The sequence below is a fragment of the Eupeodes corollae genome, chromosome 2, assembly GCF_945859685.1.
Source record: "Eupeodes corollae chromosome 2, idEupCoro1.1, whole genome shotgun sequence".
Taxonomy (NCBI): Eukaryota; Metazoa; Arthropoda; class Insecta; order Diptera; family Syrphidae; genus Eupeodes; species Eupeodes corollae.
Window position 1 is genome coordinate 119,515,209 of NC_079148.1, and position 20,467 is coordinate 119,535,675.

The 20,467-nt window shown below is 34.4% G+C and overlaps 2 protein-coding genes across 3 annotated transcripts in view; one reads left to right on the forward strand and one right to left on the reverse strand.

Annotated features, from left to right (window-relative positions):
• Window positions 1-377: 377 nt before the first annotated feature.
• Window positions 378-3,512, reverse strand: LOC129945212 (uncharacterized). Its single transcript, XM_056054872.1, has one exon. The coding sequence runs from the start codon at window positions 3,510-3,512 to the stop codon at window positions 378-380; it is 3,135 nt and encodes a 1,044-aa protein (XP_055910847.1).
• Window positions 3,513-19,062: 15,550 nt separating this feature from the next.
• Window positions 19,063-20,467, forward strand: part of LOC129948468 (EGFR adapter protein) — a 92,724-nt gene continuing 91,319 nt past the window's right edge. For both annotated transcript variants that reach the window (XM_056059476.1, XM_056059477.1), the window contains exon 1: window positions 19,063-19,425. The gene's annotated coding sequence lies outside the window, so the exon portion shown is untranslated. The remainder of the gene's footprint in view (window positions 19,426-20,467) is intronic.

Here is a 20,467-nt window from a genome sequence, read left to right on the forward strand (position 1 = left end):
TCCTACACGAGATGCAACAAAGGTAGGAAATTTGAATGTTGTTGAATGTATCCAAGAGAGAACTGTAGTCGAATCTGATAAAAACAACTCTTCATCAATTTTTATCGTATGCGATTGCTTTATTGTAGATACCAAACGGACTTCAAGGACAGCAGCTTGTAACTCTAACCTTGGAATAGTCAATTGCTTTACAGGTGCAACTTTAGCCTTAGCCATAACTTGCGATACTTCTACCTTTTCATTACATTCAAAGCGAAAATAGGCTACAGTAGCAAAAGCCTTTTCTGATGCATCGACAAAAGTAATAAGGCTTACCTTGCAATCGTCAGGATTCAAAGAGATGTATCGACGTGGAATTCGGAGTCTTTCAATGTTCTTCAGCTCATTGATAAAAATAACCATTTGGTTTGCAATTCGGATGAGATTGGCTCGTCCCAGTCAAAACCCTCTCGCCAAACCTCTTGAAGAATGATTCTACCTCTAATGATGTAGATTGAAATAAGGCCCAACGGATCGAACACTCGCATAATCGCACGAAGAATACGCCTTTTTGTGATGGCATTGGATGATAAGACCATCTCCTTTAAATCGTCATCTTCGGCAAGTCTGTAAAGAAAACAATCGGAAGAAGGTTGCCAAAACATTCCTAAGACCTTTGCGATATAACCCTCGCATTCGTTTGGATCGATGCTGACTAATTTAGTTTTGACTTGAGTTTCTGGCATCTGAGAGAGAAGTTCAAAGCTATTAGATTGTATAGAAACTAGATCAAAATGCATGGATTTGCAAATTCGTATGGCATCTCTGGTCACTGAGACTGCTTCTTCAACTGTGTTGTGGCTGTCAAAATAATCATCAACATATGTTCTTTTTGTCAAACCATCCACAGCTTCCGGACATTCTTCTTTAAAAAGGTTAGCATGATGGTTTTTGACGAACTGTGCACATGTGGGTGAACATCGAGGGCCGAACATCATAACTTGCATTATGTAAACCAATGGCTTTCTTGAAATGTCACCATCTCTCCAAAGTATTCTTTGACATTGCTGGTCTTCCTTTTTAATCTTAATTTGGTGGAACATTTCTTTGACATCAGCATTAACAGCAACTTTACGCTCACGGAATTTAAATAGACCAGCATGGAGAGGCACAAGGTTGTCAGGTCCTTTTAGGAGAAAAGTGTTGAGTGAAACCCCATCAACCTTAGCAGCCACGTCACATACACATCTTGGTTTTATTGGGAGTTTATTGGGATTTTCTACAATAAAAGTGGGCGTGTACCAAACTCGAGGCCACTTTATTGATAACTCTTGCTCCGAAGCGATTCTGGCGTAACCCTTTTCTAACAATGTTCGCATGTGATTGTTTTGCCATTCTAGTAAGTGTGGTTTCCTTTTCAAGGACTTTTCGAAACTGACAAGTCTTCTGAAAGCCATCGGATAACTATCTGGTAATTTTACATTGTCAGAGTTCCATAAGAGGCCGATTTCATACTGACCATCCACTAGCTTGATGGAAGATTCCATTATGTCTATAGCTCTTTTTTCTTCACGACTCACAAAATCTCCCTTTGGTGGCTTCACTCCGAACTCTTCCGTTGAAAAATGCTGTTTCACTAGATCGTGTAAGCTCTCTTCAGGTTTGATTGCATCGTGAAAATAGAATTTCATTTTTGGTCGAGGAACATTGTGAACACAAGAAACGTGTGGATGCGAGACATAACCACTGCCAAAAACGATCCATCCGAGCCGCGTTTTCAGCGCACAGGGTTCTTGGTCGTTTCCGTGACGTTGACGTTGACCCAAAAGGAACTTTGCTTGATCGAGGCCAATCAAAATCTTAGGCTTGGCATCAACTAAATCCCCCAAAGGAAGTCCACGTAGATGAGGATACTTGCTTTTAAGATAATTAACATCTATCGATTGGCATGGCAAGTCTAAATCTTTGACAGTGAACACATTCTTCAAAATATGGCGTTTCGGATTTTTGACATCAGATACTTCTAAGCTTGTTCTCAAAGATTTTTCCTTACGTGTTACACCTTTCGTCCATTGGAGAGTTAGGTCTTCTGAAACACCGTCAAGATGCAAATCATCAAAGAGATCCTTTTCAAGCATCGTTAAGGATGAACCATCATCGAGAAAAGCGAAGGTATCCACAAAACGGTTGTCTCTACCATGAAGTCGAATTGGTGCAATCTTGAACAGTACTGAAGTATTCGAGCGAGCATGAGATGAATGAATGTGTGGCTGTGGACAAAACGCCGCAGCAGATGTATTGAGAGAATTGATTTCTTTGGATTGATGCAATAAAGGGTGATGACGATCAGAGCAACCATTTAAACCACAAGTTCTCTTCTTGGCGCAAACCTTCCAATTGTGCTTTGTAGAATCCAAACAAGTAAAACAAATAAAATTCTCTTTAACAAAGGCGAGTCTCTCCGATTCTGATGAGTCCTTAAAACTGACACATTCGTGGAGTGGATGTTGTTTTTTTGTACATTTCTTACACAAGATTTGAACGGCAGAAACTGAAGATTGTGCTTGATGAGTTAAAACTTGTTTTGAAGATTTCGCTGAACCTTGGTTTTTCTTGGTTTCAAAATTTGCACTAGTTATTGGCTTCATTAAATCAGGTGGCAAATCGATAACCTTTTCATTTAAAAATTCGGCAAATTGAACGAAATTCGCATTGAAGAAACCAGCTTTCTTCTTTTGCCACTCTTGGTATAAACCTGCACCTAGCTTACAGGCTAAATTGGTCATCACGTACCCATTGGTGAGGTCTTCTTCTCTATTCATGGACCTGACATCCGCGACGTAACCATTCACCTTCACTGCCCACAGACGAATTTTCGGATCACTCTTCGAAGCTAACTTGGGAAGATTCAATAAATCCGTGGTTAGATCGTGAACCAGGACATCACATCGTCCAAAAATGGCACGAAGGGAATTCATAATTGCGTCGGCGTCCGATGAATACTTTAAACGATCACATACCAATTGGTACGCTTCTCCTTTTAAGGCCTTTCGCAGTCGAGAAACGTTTTCTTTGTCGCTGAATTTTCCTTCAATAGTCGTAGACTTGAACACCTCTTCAAAATGAGGCCATTCACGCCTATTTTCGCCAGAAAATGTCGGAAGCTCTTGAACATTATTCCGATTCAGGATAGTGAGCAGCGTAGCCATTTCCTGACCTTGAATGGAAGTTGAAGGAAAAGAGAAATTCTCTATGACAGGATTAGGAGGAGAAAATAGCGGTGTGGATTGTGGAACTTTGAAAATAGGAACTTTATTAACATCGTTTAACAAGGCCTGATGATTTTGCTGAATCTTTTTTAAGATTTCCAACCTATCATTGTCCTTTTGAACATTAGCTGGAGATACACATGGTGGTGGTACATATGCAGAAAGTTTCACCTTCATTTCTTCAAGTTCTATACGCAAAGCTTCAATTTCTTTGTCTTTTCGAGAAGCTGCAGATTGAGCAACAATGGCAGCTTCCATAAACATGTCCAACTGTTTCAAAGAATCTGACAAATGAGGGCTTTGTTCTTCTTCTTGTTCGGGATTTCCTGATGTGGCTTTTTTAGCAACACTATCACTTTCCCCACAGTACCAAGGGGTATTAGTGTCATAGCGATCAGGATCAAAACCATGGCAAGAATAGTGCCACCATCAAAAACATTTATCACAACTTACCATAAAATCATCATCTAATTTTTGACAAGTTGGAGAACTGCAACATTTCTTCGATATCGGCATTGTTGCAATTTGTTTTCAATTTAAAATAAAATGATGTTTCTTCGCCGATTGGATTTCCAAACAATAAATATCGGGCCAAGATTAAATCTTCCAAATTCAAAACGCAAAATAAGAAATATTCTTGGAATTGTCCAATTTTATTTTCTAAACAGAATAAATACTTAAATTAATAAAAGTAAAATACGTACATAAATAAAACTTACAAATTGGTATTTTATAAAGGGCGAAACAAACAGAAATTGAAATATTGTTTGATTGTTGAAAACAGTTGATGAACAAATGAAAATATTGTATCAAAAAATTTAGAAAAAACAATGAAATTTAAGCAAGGAAAAATGATTGAAAAAATTAAGCAAAGTGTTTTTGAAATACAGTAAAAAAGTAAATTGATGTTAAAAAAGCGTTGGCTTGATGACACTAATTATATAAAAAAAGGGGCCCTACTATGTAACTCGATCCTACAATGAAATTGCTCGAATTCTAAAAATTGGTACTACTATCTATTTGACTACTTTCGAAACAACGGGAATCGAATAGTTCTAGTAGTGCCAACTATATTCCTATGAACTTTCGAATAAACGAGGAACTACGTTAATCGAAAGTAAAATTCAAACCAATGCAAAACCGAAAATAACCACTCTACATCAAATATGTTTGCGAGCGAAGTTTTTTTTGTCATCTACCACGCAATTACACCGGGAATTCATGTTTTTTTTGTTGACATAAATGGTGTTTGGGCATGACTCTTTCGATTGAAGTCAAAACTTAGGAAAGTATTTTTAAAACGGTTTGCTGTGTAATTCCAGCGTTCTTGTCACCACCGATTTAGTTTTGGCAACCTCCTTATGCCAAAAACTTCAATGCTGCTGATAACTTAATGATAATCGGAACAGCATTTTGTCTTCTGTGAGTAGTCATGTCTGGCATTCGATTCAACTTTTATACTTAGTACGATTTGAAAGTAGAATCGGAAATGAGTTTCGAGAGATAGATAGTAGTCCCAAGATTTTTTTGAGAAATCAGATGGCATTTAAATTTTTGAAAACAAACTTTTTTGCAGGTACATTCGAAATTTTAAAATATTCGAAATTTTAAAATACAGGACTTATTTTTAAACACACTCTTTTGATAAATAAGCAAGTTCATGAAACCAAGTCGTGCATTTTATTTAATTGCGTCCGAAGAACCATGATATTCCTGCCCTCACCTTCTCTCAACCTTGGATCGCTATCATCCACCCCTTAATCCCATTGAATTTGAAAACAACTTTTTTGTAATGGAAAATTACTGTTATGATTTTCGTAGGGCTGATTTCTCCAAACTTAACAATCTTCTTAGCTCAGCCGATTTTGAGTTAAGATCCCTCCACTTAACAGTTGAGTCCCTTACAAATTGGTTTTATTTGATTCTTTCGTACTGATTTCACTTCTGCTCCCCCTTGGTACAACAGAGAGCTCCGTAGCCTAAGAAATACCCGTAACAAGCTTTGGAAGATCTTTTTACAGTCAAAATCTGATACTGATCACAACAACTATCTTCTCGCCTATAATTCTTTCTCTGAATTAAGGGAATCCCTTTATAACCAATACCTTAACCAAATGGAAAATAACCTTCTTTCTGATGCAAGGACATTTTTCAAGTTTATAAATGTCAAACGAAAATCTGATGGGTTTCCACCTTCAATGAGTTTCTCCAACATAATCTCCTCTGATCCAACAACTATATCAAATCTATTAGCTAATTACTTTAGCAAATCGTATACTGAATATCTGCATGATCCTGATCCACACTACTTTAGTTATTTAGATGGTTGCACTCAATCCTCCCTTTCATCGTTTACAATAACTGAAGAAATGGTACTTGTCAAAATCGTAAGTCTCAAAGAAACTGTAGCCCTGGACCTGATGGCGTCCCATCAGTTGTTCGAAAAAAATATATGCATTCTGTGTCAAAGCCTCTAACTGCACTCTTTGAACTCTCTCTTTCCCAAGGCGTGTTTCCTCATATATGGAAAGATTCATTTATATTTCCCATTCCTAAACAAGGCAATAAAACTGAAATTAACAATTATAGACCTGTTGCTAAACTTTCATGCATTCCAAAACTTTTTGAAAGCTTAGTTTATAATTTCGCGTATTTCCAGTGCAAGCCCTTATTATCCCCCGCTCAACAAGGTTTTCTTAAAGATAGATCCAGTACGACTAAATTAATTGAATTTATATCCAAAGTTTTGTCAGCCCTTAAGAATGGCAAAGAAGTTGATGTTGTATACACTGATTACAGCAAAGCCTTTGATAAAATGTCCCATAAGATAATTTATCTGAAACTAAGAGCCCTAGGCTTTCCATCTATATTTATAAATTATATAATCTCAAATAGAACTTATAGAGTCCTTTTCCGTAACTCAGTCTCCAGTCCTATACATGCAACTTCTGGAGTCCCACAAGGTAGTCACCCTGGTCCCCTTCTCTTCGTCTCATATGTCTTATTTGTTAACGATGTCTGTCTTAAATTAAAAAAACTCAGACATCCTAATGTTTGGAAATGATAAGAAAATTTTTAAGATTATCTCTACTCCGTCTGATTTCTTTCTGATATCTTTTTTGTTTGGTGCATGCATAATTTCCTTGAGTTAAATGTAGGTAAATGTAAACAAATGACCTTTTCGCGCAAACAAATCCCATCTCATAGAGTAAACTACTTCCTTAATGACGCCGTCAACATAGTCGATTCTATTAAAGATCTTATGTGTGACAAACACCTGAATTTCCATTCCCATTTTGACCAAATTATTAATAAAGCTAGTAGATCTCTCGGTTTTATTAAGAGATGGTCAAAAGAATTTTCCAACCCCTATCTAAAGCGCTTTACATTTCTCTAGTCCCTCCTCATCTTGAATATGCATGCCAAGTATGGTCTCCCTTTTATGAAAACCATTCACTCAGAATTGAAAATGTTCAAAGACGTTTCGTTCGATTTGCCTTACGTGGCCTCCCCTGGGATGATACATCCAACTTGCCTCCTTATGCCGATCGACTAAAACTGATAGGTTTGCAGCCCTTATATATTAGACGCAAAAACGCTGATATATTATTTGCTCACCAATTGTTAATGGGCAATATAGATTCCCCGGCACTCCTGAGTGATATTCATCTCAACACTAACCCTCGAAATCTGCGATCTGTTTCCCTTTTCTATATCCCTCATCACCGCACTAATTACGGGCACTTTGAACCTTTGTCCACAATTTTTCGTCAATGCAACGCTGCTATGGTAGTCTTCGATTTCAACATTTCCAAATCCCATCTGAAAGATACCCTTTACTTTTTCTCTTTTTGAAACCGAATTCCCCGTCCCTTGTAATTTTAAGTCAATTAAAGTCAAAATTGTTAGTTCTTGTACATTAAAGAGCTTTTGAGCCTTATGGCCCACATGAATTAATGTTGAAAACTGATAACAAGAACTGCAAATAAAAAAAAAAAATGTTAAGCTAGTGTTAAGTTAAGTTAAGTTAAGTTATGATAGCTTGTATTAAGCTAAATAAAATAAAATACTCGCTGGCGTAGCGTTGGATATAAAGCAAGCGTGAGATTCAAAGATGAACAAAAAAACCTTTTTGAAAATGTATTACTTATTCGTAATGCTTGGTTTGAAATTTGAATATGGCTTAAAATATATTTTTTTTTTAATTTATTGAAGCCAAGTTTTTAAACAACTTAGGTACCTCAACTCATTATATTACATAACCTAACCATACTGACAGAAATATGTATTGATTGAAATCGCATTTTTTGTTATTTACCTTATACCAAAATCTATTTTCGTTTGCTTCTAACGTATTCAATTTGATATTATCTTTCCCAAAAGTATCCATTTCGCAAAAGATTCCAAGACTAAGATAACGCCTAAAATATGCCAATCAAATTTCACTTCTATCTGCAAATAAAATCTCTTGTTGATCTACCCAAAACAAAAAATGTAACCTTCTCTCCTCCTTTTTCTGTATTACACGCAACACTGACACCAACTTAAGAGACTTACTTTAAATCAGATAATCTGAAACCCTCCTTTTGGTCGGTGCATTATACAGTTCGGCGGTGTCCTCTGATCATTGAGGACATTTACATTACACCTACCCTCACTTTTTGCATTTCCCGATTTGCACTTCTCCAAATGTAATAGTTCCTAAAATCCAAAACCCATATACAACCAAAACAATACCAATGTCTAATCCTTGAATACGTTATGTTTGTGCCATTATTTAAAATGCGGTGAATCCTTGTTTATATGCATTGTTTGCCATTGTAGCACTCACAATTGACACAATGGAACTTCTAAGAGGATTTTCGAGGGCACCTCCATTATATGGCGAATTCCAGAAGCATTTTCATCTACACCGCCTGCTGACGCTGCTGGCTTTTCTGTCTGATAATGCACTACGTTGCCACTACTGCCATATAGTGCCTTGCCATGTATGCTCTAGATCTATATGTAGCAAGGATTATTGTCTTACTCTGGGGCTAAGTGCACAAACACCAACAAAAACAAAAAAAAACAAAACAATGATGACATTATGGTTCACTAGGGGACACTCTCGCAACGATTTTATCTTCATCTCAGATGGCCTTTCAAGTCCTTTAACAAAATCCCTCTCCAATATGTGATACCTGAATTGTGGATTTTTCGAGAAGATAAGCTACATATTTGGAATTTTATAGGGACAAACAAAATGATAAAAAGGGATTACCATTACAGAGACAGAGAGAGAGTGCCAGAGGTCTGGTCTGCGGAGTACTTCGATTCGACTGGCATTGCGTCCGACATTGTGATGTGAAGTCCTTCAAAACAAAGTTAGGGGCGCACATCACATTGTATAGGTAGATTGTGATAAGGATATGTCAAGAGGCTCTAAATATTTGTGTGGAAAGTTCGTCTCCATTATCAGATCGGCTATATACTATATGTTATGCATATAAAGGTGAAAGTGTTTTCTGTGTGGACGGATGATTCTATTTAATTTGTCAGTGTGAGTTTAATTTATGTACTCCAATTAATGCTCAAAGATAGTGATGGCACCTTTATGTTGAAAAGGTGTTTGACGAAGGTTTACCAGGTTGTCACGTTTCCGGTGATATTAAACAGACGCAGAGTGTTTTTTCGATGGACTAAATGTATACTTACGCGGATGACTAAGCGATAGTTTTATAAAAAAAACACTGGCGCAAAATTTTAGACGATTTAGTACGATGTTAAATCATTTTTAGTATGATACTAGGTTAAAAAAAGGATTTTGATAATTTTAAACGAGTTTAGTATCGTACTATCTTCTTAACATTTTACTAAAGTTAAAATCACCAAATGGCTACTTTATCTTTTTAGTATCGTATTAAATCTATGTCATACAGATTTTTCTTGTCATTTTTCTCAAATGTGACAGTGTTTTAAAATTGATAAATTGTGAAATAAAATTTATTTATACATATCATAAAAAGTAAATTAATTTAAAATGTTTTCGGAAGAAGAAGATTTTGAAATGTTTAAGGATTCAGTGTTGTGTAGGAAAGTTAAAAGTTTTAAAACTCGAGCAAATCCTCTTGAAGAGCTGGACGATGGTGAATTTTACTCCAGGTATAGATTTGATAAAACAACTGTTCGGTTCTTGGTTGAAAATCTTGACATCCAAGACCCTATTACAAACCGTCTGCTACCTATTTCTCCAGATTTGCAAGTTCTAGTTACGTTACACTTTTTTGGAAGAAATGTCCATCAATCTGATGTTGGTAAATAAACTTTTCTATTACTTGAAACTTGACTTGGCGGGGGTCATTCTGTCTTCCACATCATTTTAAAAATAAATACATCACGCCATCGCGAAGCCACAAGATGAATAAATTCCTTATTTAAGCAATTACATTCTAATTAGTTCTATACAACTTTCATAAGGTAGTTCAATATTTTGTGCAACCTGCACTGTTTCCCTTCCTTCCCTTTCTATTATCTTCTTTCGTGGTACTGCAACACAACTTAAAACCACAAACGTAAAGCATCGAACAATGAACAAATAATTTATTTTTGGTTTTATATTTTTTCTATGCTTCTACATTTCATTCAATTTTAATTTCGATTTATCGATTCAATTATAAAATATCACACAACACAGCCTTGCACTGCGACCATTCGATCATTTACTCGGAAATTTGAGTTTACTTCCGTCGTTGACCGCCTCCAGCCAAAATGGATGCAATTCGAATAAATATGTTAAGTGTGTCCACATAAATTGATAGGGATCTAAAATAAACAAGAGAGTTAAAGAAGCAAGAAGGCGAGCTATGAAAACAAAATGAAAAAAGAAAATACAAATTCAATGTTGTCACTTTGACATTTACAAAAATATTAAGGTATGTTTGTTTTGTTTGCTCCACAATCTGTCATTATTTAGATGTGTTCATGTTTTTTTTTTAATAAAATGGTTTTAGCATGATACTAGTTAGCAAAACAATAAAAAGTGTTTAAAATCAGTGAAAAGTTAGTAGATTACTATGTATATAGTAAATTGTTAACTAGTATCGTGCTAAGGCCTTAATAATAGGTTGTTTAAAATTTTGCGCCACTGTCTTCAAAACAAAGCAATTAAGCGTATGCCAAACAAAAAGATTAAAAAAGAGATTCAAAAAATTTTTCCAAGAGAGGAACTTTTTTATGGAAATAAAATACCACTTTTTCTAAGAAATTTAAAGATTTGTTGGCTTTATTACCTCAAAAATTGTATGTGTTTTAATACTTACGAGTAATTTAAACCACATGGCCTCCGTTATCGTGCTTCCTAAATGCCATCCCAGCCATCCTGTCCATTTAACTTCGTGACACTTTTTTTTAATATACTCCGTGTTATTGCGTCAATATTTTGTCGGATCTTTGCTTTTAAATAATCGAAATTTGTATTTGAATACTATTAACTTTTTAGGCGAACAACTTTTCACCAATTACTAACTTACTTAAGTGTGGCGCTACAGTCCTGGAGGGACTTGGGCCTCAACGAACATGCGTATCCAGCAAGCTCGGTCCTAGCTAAGTGTCTCCAGTTTCGCACACCAAGTTGGTTGGGGTCTTCAACCATCTACGTGTGTCATCTGAGTCGCGGTCTTTCTCTACTCCGCGTTCCTCGAAACTGGATTCGAAGACCTTCCATGCTAGAGCGTTGACGTCCATTTGCTCTACATGACCCAGCCATCTAAGTCGTTTGATTTTAATTCTGTTAACGAGCCCAGTGTCGCTGCTAAACTCGTACAGTTCGCGGTTGTATCTTCTCCTCCATTCTCCATCTGTGCAAACGAGACCAAAACTCACCCGGAGAATTTTTCTCTCGAAACATCAAAAAACTGCTTTAGATCATATTTTTGTTCGTTTGGATAGAAAATCAGTTTTTGCTATCACAAGTTCTATATAAGACATTAAAATAACTGATCATTGTATGACAAGTCTTTTATTTCAGCTTAAATCTGTGGAACCGAAAACAAATATTCGAAGCCTTAATACTCAAACATCACCAAAAATTGATTTCGGTTCTTTAAAAATTCGATTAATTTATGAAAATTGGTCTGAAATTTAGGGACCAAATGATCCTTCTCTTGTATTTGTTTTCTACGGTTTTAGATGATCATGTTAAAATATGAATTAAATCAAATACAGAAAAAGTTCGGAGACTGCATAAATTGAAACCATGGATGTCACATAATTTATTAGATAAAATACACAGGAAGAACAAGTTGCACTATAAAGGTAGAAAACAGCCTAATAATCTTTGTCTGCAGAACAAATATTCAAAGTTAGCAAAAGAAGTTGCGCTTAGGTAACCTTGTGTAAAGAACCTACTATTCTCAAAAATTTGAACTAAAGGCGATCTCAAAAAAGAGTGGGGCATCATTAATGAATATTTTCAAGAAATGTTTCTTTTGATTCATCCAATATTATTAACTATATATTGACCAAGAAATTCACTCTTCTTTAGAGATGTCTAACATATTACCCAATTTTTTCACACGGGTTGCCCTCGATACGTTAAGACTGCTGGCTTTACAACCTTAAGCGAAAGCTTTTTATTTCAGCCTATCGATTATTATGAGCTATATAAAATTATTAATTCCCTGGATAGCTCAAATTCTGCAAAACAAAACAGTTTTTCTAACAATTTTTTGAAAAGTATCGCTTTTAATGTCGCTGATGTATTGGCCCATATATTTAATAATTGTGTTTATAGTGGAATTTTTCCAAACAGCTTATAAATGAGGTTATACAAATTCTTAAGAAACGTGATTCTAAAAATCTTAATAATTATAAGAAAATATCTCTCCATCCTCTTTTTTTCTAAACTTTTTAAAAAAGTGAGGAAAGTCAGAATTGATTCGTATTTGGATAAAGTTAACTTTTCTAGTAGAAATCAGTTTGGGTTCAGATCGGGCAGATCAACGGAAGACGCACTTCTTCATTTTTGCAGCCAGATCTATACCAGTCTTAACAGTAGAAAATTCACAGCTTTATTGATATTACCTAGGCATTTGATACTGTGAATCATGAAACTTCAAAACTTGGGCTTAGAGGATTCATTATCAAATAGTTTTGTTCATATCTTAAGGGTAGAAGACAAAGAGTTAAAATAATAGATTCGTTCAGTGGACCATTAGATATAGATATTGGTGTTCCCCAAGGTTCCGTTCTAGGTCACATTTTATTCTTGATATAATATATAAAGTCTCTCTTCTACCTCGACTTAAAGGGTTCTGTAACAGGTTTCGCTGATGATATTGGTTGTACAATGTACATATTCGAATAATCCCATTGTAGACTTAATAGCTGATAATAATTACGATTTAGAGGTTCTTAGGCATTGGTTTCGTATGTATAAGCTTGTCATAAGTGATAAAACTAAGCTCATGTTGTTAAATGAATCCTATTTTTTCTTTTCTCCCCTAAATTCATATTCCATAGCTTGGATTGTAAAAAGTTTGGAGTTAGCAATCTTTACACGCAGAGGTATAAACTGCAAAATAATTCGCAAGTCTTCACCAGGTAGTGATGTCGAATACTTATTCATTGAGATTAAGTGTAATAACAATAAAGTATTGCTGGGATCGGTATATCGTCCAAATCGAAATACTGAACTAACACCATTGTTTTCAATATTAGACGACTTAACTTTTGTATCTCCATTCATAATTGTTGCGGGAGATTTCAACCATGATGTGCTAAGGAGCTCGGAACTTGTGGATAGAATGGGCTCATTGAATTTAGTGCCTATAAATATGGCTGCTCCAACACATTTCACCAGACACGGTAGTACTTTACTTGATATGTTTTTTGTAAGCCACACTGCTTCATGCTTCATGCTTCTCTAATCATGATTTAATTTACCTTACATTTGAATGTTCACCTATGGTTTCTTCTTCAACTTACTGTTATAGAGATTTTAAAATGTTAACAGGCGGCAACTAGAAACTGATTTAAATCATATTGAGTGGTACCAAATATATAGTATGGCTTCTGTTGATGACCAAATGCTATTTCTTCAAAATAATATTGATTATCTCTTCAACCTCCATGTTCCACTTGTTACTAAGCAAGCTAGTAAGAAAGAATAGCCGTGGTTTAGCAACTACATTAAGGATCAAATAAGAGAACGAAATTTTGCATATAAGAGATGGAAAATCTTTCGGCTTGAAGCATTGCATAATGAATACAAAATTTTAAGAAATAAAGTAATATGTCTTATTCGGGAAGCAAAGCAACAGTTTTATGCTCCAAAACTTAATGCTTCTTTAGCAACAGACAAACTGTGGAAGAATTTGAAGGAAATAGGTGTAGGCAAGCAAATAAGAAAAAAGAATATCTCTGTCGATTGTAACGAGCTCAATAAAAAATTTGCTACCTTGAACTCGTCAGGTGTTGAAACCCGAACTTATGAGTTGACAGATATGATAAATGATGGTTAATCTTTGACTAATTTTTGCTTCTTGCCTCTTAATGACTACGATGTTCTGAATAGTGTTCTAGGTGTTAAATCTAACTCTATTGGAACTGATGGCATCCATCCGGTTTTTCTTAAAACCATTCTTCCGTATATAGTCAAATACATAGCCTACAATCTACATTTTTAATAATATATTTATGACTAGTACTTTCCCATCTATTTGGAAGCAGGCGAAGATTATACCAATTCCCAAAAATCGTGATGGAGATGATTATCGACCTAAAGCTATATTACCTTTTCTTTCGAAGGTTTTTGAGAAACTGATAAATAACCAAATAAGAACTTTCTTACAAGTAATAAATTGATGTGTATCAATCAATCAGGCTTTCGCCCTAAGCACAGCTGTACTACAGCTTTAATAGACGTCGTTGAAAATATCAGAAATGAATTAGATAATGATAAAGTGACTATATTAACGCTTCTTGACTTTTCAAAGGCATTTCATACCGTCAACCATTTTATACTTTGTGAAAAACTTAAAGGCCAATTTCATTTCTCTTTTGCATCTGTTAAGCTCATCCTCTCCTACTTAACCGGTAGATCTCAGCAGTTTTTGCTAACAATCTTATTTTTACATTCCTTCCTCTGCAGAGAGGTGTCCCTCAGGGCTCTAATTTGGGCCCTTTTCTCGATGTATATCACTGATCTTCCGTCATGTCCACTGAACTCTTCTGTGTACATGTACGCAGACGACGTTCATTTATACAACAGTTTTCAACTTGGCATGCTTAAGAATGGTGTCCAAGAAGTCAACGAGGATTTGAATACAATTGTTATGTGGTCCCGCAAACACGATCTTTGTTTAAATCCGAAAAAAACTAAATGCTTAGTCAACTCTAGAACTATAACGGATACCTCATATTTTCCAGAGATATATTTAAATAACTGTGCTATCGAGTTTGTCGATTCTGCCAAAAATCTCGGGCTTACATTTAATAAAACACTAAGTTGGAACACTCATATTAATCTAACCCTAGGTAAGGTATATGGAGGTCTTTGACTGCTCTGGGCGTCTCATCACATAACGCCTTTGACAACACGCTAAATATTGGTCAAAACGTTACTAGTACCCCTTATGCATTTCTGTTGTGAGGTGTTTAGTAATTGTGACTTCGAACACAAGCGAAAACTCAAAGTTACATTCAACAGTATCACGCGTTATGTTTATGGTCTTAGGAGATATGACCACATCTCAAGTTTTTTTTAGTCAATCTATGGCATTTCACTCGATAATCTCTTTAAAGTAAGAACTTTAACCATGCTTTACAATACCATATAACCACATCAACCTGAATACTTAAAAAAGAGGCTGGGATGTGACCCACACTGATAACTTCCCATCCCGTCTGTCGATTTGTCTTGCTTAAAAGTTTGTCTATATTTACTAGTATTAATTTTACCAAATTTGCGTACTATTTTTTGTAGATTTTATTTTTTATGAAAAAACGGACTGTTGGATTTTTATATAAAAATCATTGAATATTGAAAACAATATTTTCTGTAAAATAAATAAGTTTGAAGCCAATATCTAAAATTTTTTAAAAGATATTTGAGTCGAAAATCAATTTTTACCAGCTTTTGTTAAATTTTTTTAGGTCTTTAATTTTTTGTAAAAAAACTGTCAATTCGATTTTATTCAAAATTTTACTGAATGTGAACAACAATATTTTTTGAAAGATAAAAGTGAATCTGCCAATATCTCAAAGTTTTAAAAAGATTTGAGTTGAAAATGAATTTTTAACAACTTTTATTATTTTTTTTAGGTTTTATTTTTTGTAAAAAAACTGTCAATTTGATTTTTTTCAAAATTTTACTGAATGTTGAAAACAATATTTTTTATAAGATAAAATAAGTTTTAAGCCTAAATTTCAAGTTGTTGGAAAGATATTTGAATCGATATTCAATTTTTACCAACTTTGAGTAATGTTTTTTTTAGATTTTTATTTTTTATAAAAAAAACTGTCAATTCGATTTTTCTCAAAATTTTATCAGATTTCAAAAACATTGTTCTCCGTTGCTCAAAATTGTTTTGGAGATGAAATTTTATTTTAGTCGTTAAATTTTGGAGGTGACAAATTTTTTTTTTCAGTTTTTTTGATTTATAAAAAAAACCGTTAAATAGATTTTTTTCAACAAATATACTTCTTTGAGATCACGTTACTATTTATTATATAAATTTTAATTCAAGTCTCTAACGTTTTTGGTTAGAGATATTTCGGGTTAACCAAAATTTTCACCTTTTTTTTAAACTGCCACCTTTTTAAAACCACCCACGCAATTTTCTTGAGAGCCCTTTCTGCATTTTTCTGCCTTATTATCTGTATAACAAAATTTATTTGGAGTCGATATCTCTTCTGGTTCTCGAGCTATGGACAACGAAAAAAACGTCGCGAACGTACGGACGTACGGACGTACGGACGTACGAACGTACGTACACACGCACGCACAGACATCTTTCTAAAAATCTTTTATTTCGACTCTAGGGACCTTGAAACGTCGAGAAATGTCAAAATTTTCAATTTGACAAATCGGAAACATTACAATAACTTCCTATGATAAGTTAATAAAAAGAGGCTGGGATGCGACCCACACTTGTAACTGCCCATCGCGTCTGTCGATTTGTCTTGCTTAAAAGTTTGTCTATATGTACTCGTATCAATTTTTACCAAATTTGCGTACTATTTTTTGTAGATTTTATTTTTTATGAAAAAACGGACTGTTGGATTTTTATATAAAAATTACTGAATATCGAAAACAATATTTTCTGTGAAATAAAATAATTTTGAAGCCAATATTTTTAATTTTTGAAAAGCTATTTGAGCCGAAAGTAAATTTTTACCAAGTTTTAGTATTGTTTTTCTTTTAGAGTTTTATTTTCTGTAAAAAAAACTGTCAATTCGAATTTTTTAAAAATTTTACCAAATGTTGAAAACAATATTTGTAATAAGATAAAATTAGTTTGAAGCCATATTTCAAATTTTTGGAGAGATATTTGAGTCGAAAATCAATTTTTACAAACTTTTATACATTTTTTTAGTTTTTTTTTTTGTAAAAAAAACTGTCAATTAGATTTTTCTCAAAATTTTATCAGATATCAAAAACATTATTCTTCGTTGCACAAAATTGTTTTAGAGATGAAATCATATTTCAGTCGTAAAATTTTGGAGGTGACAATTTTTTTTTTCAGTTTTATTGATTTATAAAAAAAACCGTTATATTGATTTTTTTTTCAAAAAATATAATTCTTTGAAATCACGTTACAATTAAATATGTGCAATTTAATTCAAGTCTCTAGCGTTTTTGGTTCGTAAGATATTTTAGGGTTAACCAAAATGTTCACCTTTTTTTCAAAGTGCTATGGTAAAAAAACCATCCACGCAATTTTCTTGAGAGCCCTTTCTGCATCTTTCTGCCTTATTGTCTGTATAACAAAATTTATTTGAAATCGATATCTCTTCTGGTTCTTGAGCTATGGAGGACGAAAAAAACGTAGCGAACGTGCGGACGTACGAACGTACGTACACACGCACGCACAGACATCTTTCTAAAAATCTTTTATTTCGACTCTAGGGACCTTGAAACGTCGAGAAATATCAAAATTTTCATTTTGACAAATCGGACCCATTACAATAACTTCCTATGGGAAGTTAAAAATCCTAAAACACTCTCATCATTCTTTGACAAGGTCCAGTCCTCAGCACCATAATTGAGAACAGAGATGATGAGTGTCTTATAGATGGTGGTTTAAAACGCTCGAGAAAAAAACTTTACGATTCAATTACCTTCTAAGTCTAAGGAATCAGCGATTTGCAAGAGTTATTCTTCGTTTGATTTCAGCTCTGGTGTAGTTGTCGGAGTTTATAGCGGTGCCTAGGTAGACAAAGTCCTCAACTACCTCAAAGTTATAGCTGTCCATGTTGACGTTTTGTCGTTGTTCAATTACCTTTTTGAGCATTGCTTCCGTCGCAATACTCAAAAACGCTCCACTGACATCACGCTTTGATCTTCCAATTATGTCAATATCATCGGCGTATCCGAGTAATTGAATGGACCTTTGGAAGATTGTTCTTCTAGTGTTGACGATTAAGTTTTGCACTATTCTTCCCAGAACGATGTTGAAGAAGTTCCATGACAGTCATGTAGAATGCCTTACAATAGAAACGTTCAGACTTTTTTAAAGGAAAACATTTTACGAACCTTAAATCCTAAGGGTTGACATTACTATTACAAAATTGCATATCTCCTTAAAGCTTTTGTTTTACCTTTCATGGTTCAACATAATTTCATTCTAGATGTACACCTCTTTAGACATCTCTAAAAGATCTACCTTTTTAAATAATGTATATTTTCACATCTAATTAACCCGATTCCCAAAAGACCTTCATTAGATTTTATATCATTTCATTTAAAATCTAGGTGAGTCACATATTAAATTGCATTATCCCATCAGCATATGTTTCAAAAACATTTTTCTCCCACCTTATCGTCCTCATAGTCCTCGTCATCATCATCATCATCTGTGTAGCCCTCTCTGCATTGTATTCCCAGTTCAATTCATATTAAATGTGATATTTCCCAACTAGGTATAACCCTGTCGCCTGCCCTAAGGGTATTAAAATAGGTCACACCCAAGGGTTTTTCAATTCCTTTCCGTTAAATAACTAAAAACTTGATTAAATCAAATCCAATTGAAAAAAAGTAAACCTTTTGAGATTTCTATTGATATCTACTTAGGCACTTTTTTTATTCCTGTGTTCAATCTACGATCCCCTATTGGGATCCTTTCGATAAAAATTTCACAGACATATGCTTCGTGAAAATCCAACTGGAATGTTAAATAGCCTTAAGGTGTTCATGTTCATCTCCCTTCAGCTTTAAAAGGGTGCATTGACTGCATGTAATGTGGGTGGATTGAGAGTAGAGGGTGTTGATGGCTGGTGATGTTTATATTGGTAATCGTGTTGCATGGCAGCGGCCACCAGTTGCTCTTATGTGTGATGAGTCCTATCCTTTCCTTCCAGCTGGGGGTGTTTTTTGTGGGACTGAGGGTTTTTTTGAGAGACATTTTTAGCGCATGTCCTTTTTTGTGGATCTTGTTTAATGTAGTATTTAAAATGCTCTCTCGCTCTCTAATTTACTCTGAGAATTTTTTCCCCACCATTGGCATATGAAAAACCAAGTTTCAACTGGACCATAAACTTGGGGCTCTTTTGATGGGTAAGTGTGGGTTTGTTTACAATCAGGATTCAGTTCCTTTCGTGACGGTATCTTACACGAACGTTATAACGGAAAGTTTAATAATATTTTCGAATCTTGTATCCTTGAGATATTCTACATAAATTTTCGGCAGCTTTATCGTGAGTTGAAACAATCCAAGTGGCCACAAATGTCGACAGTCTGTGTTGTGATTACGAATTGATAACACGTGCTTTTGAGAAGATAACGGTTTAGTGTTTCAATAATCGTTTTTATAATTGCTTTCGTAATACGAATGATAACAAAGTGTTTTAAAAAATTTAATAAATCAAACAAATTGAAAGAGTTTTGAAGTAAAATTGTTTTTAAAACAAAACAAAATATAAGTGAAAAAGTGGATCTAGGATAATTTTGTATGACTTATAAAAGGTTCAGTTTGATGTGAGTACAAATTAATAGTGAGATTTAACAAAATGTATTTACATATGAATATATGTATATTGCATTACTTTAATATTAAGAAGAATTGTGTGCACCCAATCACCGTTAAAAGTAAATTATAGTTTTAAGAATTTTAAGTTTTGACTAAACTGGCAATAATGTTAGAATTCTCATTACTTGAAATGTAAGGATTTCTTCAAAATTCACTGAATGCCAAAGCCCTTTAAAAACACAGTAACTAACTTTTATTTAATAAAATTTAGTTTTTTCAATACCAAACAATTGCCGTTTTTAAATTCAAAAATTCAAAGTAACTTCAGTGGCCTTGTCTTGGGACTTATATCGTATTGATATATTAAAAGGGGCATTAAATCAACTCCAGTGAAAGATAAGGATCACAATTTGTAGGATTTGTATCATTCGCATAGGACTAGCACGTAGTCCCGTGGAATGATGTACCCGTGCCATGATATTTAGTACGTTTTACTGTCATGCCAGAAGTCTTGGGTTCAATACCAATATGTACCAGTTTTTTTCAGGGGCACTGCGTCTTGCGAAGAATTGCCAAATTCTCCAAAGTAATTCTTGTCATGAAAAGTGCATTCTGAAATTAAGATTCGGCTTAAAACTGTAGGTCCCCTCCATCTCTTACACAGCAGTACTCGCACACAGGAATGGTTTAGAGTTGTAAGCCACAAGGCCCTAGTTCTCAGCGTTCTAGTATGACTAACCCAAAGTGTTTACTTTTTTTTTAAAGTATAGGATAGGTTTTTGGTATGAGGTACACCAAAAGGCTTAAGCAAGTAGGTTGAGTCAAGACAAGATACAAATTGTATCGAATTAGGAATTTATCCTCCCTCGTTTAGGCGGGAAGAGCAATTTTCAAAGAAATACTCAAACACATACAGAGTCATCTTTTTGAAATAAAATTACCTTTGTGGATATATTTTCAATTTTATTACAGAAAATTTATTTGGTTTCTAAAAACTTTGTTAAAATTGTAAAAGTAAAATTAAAACAAATATTAAAAAGTAAGAATAGT